The 5,784-nt window shown below is 45.9% G+C and overlaps 2 protein-coding genes across 2 annotated transcripts; both read right to left on the bottom strand.

Moving 5' to 3' along the window:
* Nucleotides 1–492: 492 nt before the first annotated feature.
* LOC133840548 (angiotensin-converting enzyme) lies at nucleotides 493–2,812 on the bottom strand. The gene is made up of 6 exons (XM_062272438.1): nucleotides 2,675–2,812; nucleotides 1,348–2,610; nucleotides 1,070–1,287; nucleotides 889–1,011; nucleotides 652–830; nucleotides 493–591 (listed from the first exon to the last, which is right to left on the bottom strand). The coding sequence occupies exons 1-6, from the start codon at nucleotides 2,720–2,722 to the stop codon at nucleotides 581–583; spliced, it is 1,842 nt and encodes a 613-aa protein (XP_062128422.1). The 5' UTR covers nucleotides 2,723–2,812; the 3' UTR covers nucleotides 493–580.
* A 213-nt stretch (nucleotides 2,813–3,025) lies between these two features.
* On the bottom strand, nucleotides 3,026–5,526 carry LOC133840545 (phenoloxidase 2). The gene is made up of 4 exons (XM_062272436.1): nucleotides 4,430–5,526; nucleotides 4,272–4,367; nucleotides 3,456–4,217; nucleotides 3,026–3,399 (listed from the first exon to the last, which is right to left on the bottom strand). The coding sequence occupies exons 1-4, from the start codon at nucleotides 5,411–5,413 to the stop codon at nucleotides 3,187–3,189; spliced, it is 2,055 nt and encodes a 684-aa protein (XP_062128420.1). The 5' UTR covers nucleotides 5,414–5,526; the 3' UTR covers nucleotides 3,026–3,186.
* Between the last annotated feature and the right edge of the window lie 258 nt (nucleotides 5,527–5,784).

Consider the following 5,784-nt stretch of genomic DNA (forward strand, 5'->3'; position numbering starts at 1 on the left):
GAAAGCTGCGCAGCTCCGCAACCGGAACAGATTATTCGCCTGACTGACACTCTATTGGGAAATACAAATATATTTAATCTCAGACAAGTTAACAACTATTGTTGCTATTGCAGTGAACAAAAGTCTTGCGCTAGACTATATTTTTAGGAAAGCCCCAAAAACTGATATTTGCCAAAGCTTAACTCAGTGCAAAAATATGAAATACAAATATACGAATAATAAAAAAATTTTTAATATTGAAAAAAATTAGTCTATTTACTTACATTTATTTTTTAATAATGTTAAATGAAATCAATGCATGCGCAAATTTAAATTTCTACACTTGCCGCCAAACTTTACTATTCACATCTTGCTGTCTCGTTCGCTTACACACGTTTGCTCGCTATTGCGCCGTTACGCACATGCGTGTTAGAGCAAACGAGATAGCTGCTGCTCACTGAGCTGGTTCATTTAGTCGATTTGTAGTGTTGTGAAATGTAAAAGGCAAATACGTTAATATTTTAAATTTGTATAGCGACTAAGTAGTCGAGTTTATTGATAGACAAAGAAAAATATATGTAATTAAATGATTTCCGTACGCTTAAACAATTTCTGAAATATAAATAAATATATTAATATTAAATAATTGTGTTTATTGTGGCTTATACTTACTTTTGGTTGTTGCATTCCAGCCAATCTTAACTTTGGTCTGCGCATTATGCGTTTTGAGCCAATCCACAATGGGTTGATAGTATTCCAATAAAGCCAAGCTACTGAGGCCTGAATTCTTGGGCAGAACTTTGGCAAGAACTTGTTTCCAGGGCTTAGTAGAACCCAATGACATCATTGATCTAAACATATAAAAAATTTAAAATTTTAAATTAATAATAATAAATTACAATTACTTACTTTAGGCTGTTGCCCACAACGAAGTTGCCATAAAAGTCACAATTGTGGAGTTGACCGTGATGATTGCTCTTCTGGCAGAGTGCGCGATACAATTGATAGCCCAGAATTTCCGAAATGAATTTTCTGTGAATGAATTCAAATTAGTAATGTATTTTTTTAGTTTAATTAATATGTGTCTTACTTGGTTTGGAAATTCTGCTCGATATTCACATAGAACTTGTAGGGGAAATCAATGGCACCCTCTGTGCGATCTGTGGGAGGCTCAATGCCCGCATGTTGCTCTAGCAATTTCCAATAATGTTTGTTCACTGTGTCCATGTCAACGGTGCCATTTAGCAGATCATGCATCACTTTGGTGTGTACATAGTAAAGTGGAATGTTGAGCACATTGTGAATGGCCTGTGTAAATAGAAAAGTATTAGTTTAGCCAATATACAATATACCACAATCTTCACTCACCATGCGGAAGAGTCGATTCTGTAGCGAATTCTCCGTGAATTGCACTCCTTTGGCCAATCCTCGGTTAGTCAAATGCGTGGGCGAGGAGGCTGAGAGAACAACAGCTTCGCCTACAGGATACTCCAGATTGTATGCCTTGAAATAGTACGAGGGCAGACGCTTCTTCTGTTCGGCGTAGTAGACACGAGCCATGTGGCTGTGGTACTGCATCAGTTTTCTGAAGCTGACCTTCTCGCAGTACATCATGTAAACATGGGGCGTCAGATCGAACAGAGCCGGACGGCAATCGTCATCGGGTCTCTCCTCATTGGGGTCCTTTAGTTGATTCTTATGGAAGTCAGCGCTAAGCGCATCAAAGCCCAGTGAAGTGTAGAAGCTCTCAGACTCATTGATCAAAGCCTTGGCGCTGAGCTGTTTCACAAAGTCATCGTACTGTGGCAGATCCTTGCGTGGAAAGTAGGATTCAATGATGCTACCTGCCTCCCAGGCCTGCTCTACAACCTGCTGGAACAGATGATCGGGTATGGGACCATTTGGATTGACCACATCGCCGCCATACTTCTTGTGCAGCTCGTCACGCACAAAGGCATGCAGTTGCTTATAGGCGGGCTTGAGCTCGACCATTGCATGCTCCATTTGCTGCAGCATCTCCTGGCTGTCATAGCGATACCACAATTGATGCACCGGTATCTCGAGAATCTGTGCGGCCTTCTGATACGATTGCACAATCGTATAGAAGTTGACCGAGGCCCAGATTTGATTCTTATCGCGCCACGTTTCCCAGTAGTACTTGAGCTCATCGACATCGCTGCTGCGCTGCACAATCTTCTGTATGTCCGGGTAATAGGCCAGTGGACTATCATCCTCGTTGGGCATCTTTGCGCCATTCAGATACGGATCAATGTCCTTGTCGGTGGACATCTTCTGCAGCGAGGCCAGATTCATTTGCACCGACGAGAAGTACTCCTCGCCGAGCACAAACAAATCACCTACAGTGCGCAACTCCTGCAGTGCAGCCCTAAGCTCTGCGCTACGTACTCGGGTTAAATTGAAACCACTTGCCTCACGGGAGATGCCAACGAGCTCTTCGGCAATGCGCTTCACATTTGTGAGCTTGGAGAAGAGCGCCTCAAAGTCCTCCTCATTGTTGGCCGAATACGTTTCGTTGGCAATCTGATCGTAGAGCTTGAAGTAGCGTTCGCTGGACAAATCAATAAATGCCTTGGCCTGACGATCATAGCTGGAGACGGCAGCTGACGCACACTAAGGGTCAGAGTTTGCAAAGATCAAAAAAGTTGACTATACATTTTTTGTGGTTTTTGCTTACGCCAATTGCTGCTATCAGCAGCAGAGTTTTGCACAAAGTGTGCATCATTCAGCAGTTTAAAAATACAAATTATTTTCCAAAAATATATTACACTTTTTTTACTACACGAGACGACGATTCACTTTAGACTGAGCAGCTTCAGCGACTTCGGTTAGAATATAAACACAAGAGAGTACTATATAGCTTACGAGGAGAATACAAATGAGAGATGAGAGACATTGAGGAGGCTATCAATAGCACACGCCGAGCTGATAAGCGCAATCAATGATCAAGTGAAACTCGTCTAAGGCCACGACTCGCCTTCGCTCAAAAGTTGTGCTATTTTACGCTTTTACGATTTACGAACAATATTGTTATTATTATTTTTTAAATGCCATGATGCGTTTATTATAAGCTTCAATAAAGATGCAATAATTCTGCTTGTAAAATGTATCTAATTCTAGCGTATACATATGTAAATGGTAAATTGTCTGTGCGGTGTCATCAACTCGGGGTCATCTCGAAAACTGTGTCTAGGCCTGTCGCGTGGTAGTTGTATTGTCGTGGCGAATGCTCACATCCACAATGCTCATGTTGGGGGTCAGGAAGTTGACCAGGCGATCGGCACCAGTGCGTGGCAAGCGATCGAATGGATAACCCATCGACTGGCGATCAGGATAACGACGATCGCGCACACCGCAATAGCTGGCAGCATCGCTGCAGCGTCCCACAAGCTCCTGATCGATCTATAAATAAACAACTGTTGAGTAAAAGAATTCTTAGAGCTTGTTGTGGGACTTACTCTATCGTTCTCGTAGTTGGAGACCATGACGAAGAGATCGCAACGCAGACCCTCGGGCAGACCCTTGGGAATGAGCATGTGATTGGGCCAGCCGCAGCCGCAGAAGTTGAACTCGAGCTCCTCAGCACTGCCAGCAGCTGGACGATTGGCATCCAGATTGCGGAAAGTTCTCTCGAATGGAATGGTCACACTGGACTCCGTTGAGCGACGGCGAATGGTGTTGGGTCCTGGGTTGAGCGCAACGACAAACTTGTCCAGCTCCACCATCATCAGGCGCTGCTCACGCATCAGCATTGGTTGACCACGCTCATCGTTCTTGGGCGCAATGAAGATGCGCATGTAGCCAAAGCGCTGGGCGCCGCCATCGTTGTTCACATTGATGGTGTAGGTGAAGGGCGTGTGGGTCAGATGGGTGAAGCGGGCAAACACGTTGCCGCGTGGCGTAAAGTCGAAGCCGCGTGACAAATCCATATCTGATTGCTGCCAGAAAGTGTTCAGCACATTGGGCTGTCCGCCATTGGTGGCCACCTGGAGACCAGTGATCGAGATGCCGGCATAGTTGAGCTGGGTGTCTGTGTAGGCGGGCAGACGTGACTTGTGTTCCTGGAAGATGCGATCGATGTAGGCGTGCCATTTGTAGAAGGCCGGATCACGCATGGCTGTCGAGGAGTCGCCCATGACGCCAAACGATTCCAAATGCTTGTTGTTTGTGTCGTGGGCATACGAGATGAACACATGGCCAAAGTTGTGCAAATCACCATACTAAAGGAAAGAATTTGTTATATGCAGTTATGGAACTAAACTTTCGATGCTTACCAGTGTGCGATTGGGTGAGAGAATGGAAGATTCCAGTAGGTTGCCCAGTGTGTCAATGCCTGTAGCTTCATCCAAAGCCACTTGCTGACCGCGCTCCTACAAAGCCACAAACAGAAATTATTAACTGAAGATAAAAGTCACGGAATTCTTTTACTCACATCCATAACGAAACCCTGGTGAATGGCCTCATAGATGCGATCCCGCCAGCGCTCCAGATCGCCGACTTCCACATTTATTTGATCCTGCTCGCGATTCAAATCGTTAATGCGAGTGTTGTCGAAGCGTGGCGGCCAAGCGCGACTGGCGACCAGCGAGTCCATCTTGGGGAAATAGCCCTCGGCAATGGGATCACGCAGATTGTTGAAGGGCAGCACACGAGCCAGGTTGTTACTGAAGCGCTCCATGTTGTAGCGAGCGATGATCTGTTCGTGCATGTAGTAGAAGAGTTCACCACGACGATCCTTGTTCACAATTGAGCGATCGGCAGCCTCGAAGGGGTAAACCAAATGCCAATGCCAATGATGCAGATTGATGCCCAAATCCTCACGGAAATACCACAAACGATGCTCTGGCTCCAAGTCGGAAGCCGTATAGTCACGGGGTATAACGATGGGCATGCGAGAGCCGGGCTGCACCACAAAGGCCTCTTCCCGCAGCTCACGGAACACCTGCGAGTCGACAAAGCGATCGGGGAAGGTCTGCGCAAACGAGGGCAGATCCAAGCCCTGGGTATCGGGACGATGCAACAGCGCCACGGACAACGCATAGTTGAACAAGACGGGATTGAGACGATCACGAGCATAGACAGCCACGCTCTGCAGATCATCCACCGAGCGCAAGTTCATGAAAATGTCGATGAGACGGGCTGCGATCCTGCGGTGCTTTGGAACGAACAGCGAGAACTGTTCGTCACGGCCCAGGGACATGGGAATGCGCAGATCGGGAATAGAGATCTCTCGCACTGGGACACGCTGCTCGACCTTTTCGGCAATACGGCTCTGAACCTCAGAGCTGATGGGACGATAGCGATCGGTCAGATAGTTGTCGGGCAAATCGAAGACGGTCACTTTCTTGCCCTTGTCCATGAAGATGGGCTCCGTGGGGTGCTCGAACAGCAGCAGAAGATTCTTAGGATCGGCCATCTTGAGAAGGAAGTTGCGAATTGAGTTGCAAGTTGAGCGAATGAACTTGACACTTGACACTGAGCACTTGTCACTTGTGTTGTGGCAGTCGCTGGAGAACTGTGTCCATATTCGGCACCAACACTGCTTTTATAGCTGTTAGAGTACAGAATATCCACGCTATCACAAACCGCAAACCGAGTCCAAGAATGCGCTGGGAACTAAGCAGAAAAACTATGCGAGTGATAAGCTGATGATAAGCGAAAAACCACAGTTGTTATTTTTTTTTTTGGTTGTTTGTTGTTTTTTGGTTTATTGCATTTTTCTAAAATACATTCTTTAGTTTGTTTATTAGAATTATGCTTACACGTATGCTAATTCGAATGAAATTT

Source organism: Drosophila sulfurigaster, chromosome 3, assembly GCF_023558435.1.
Source record: "Drosophila sulfurigaster albostrigata strain 15112-1811.04 chromosome 3, ASM2355843v2, whole genome shotgun sequence".
Classification (NCBI taxonomy): Eukaryota; Metazoa; Arthropoda; class Insecta; order Diptera; family Drosophilidae; genus Drosophila; species Drosophila sulfurigaster.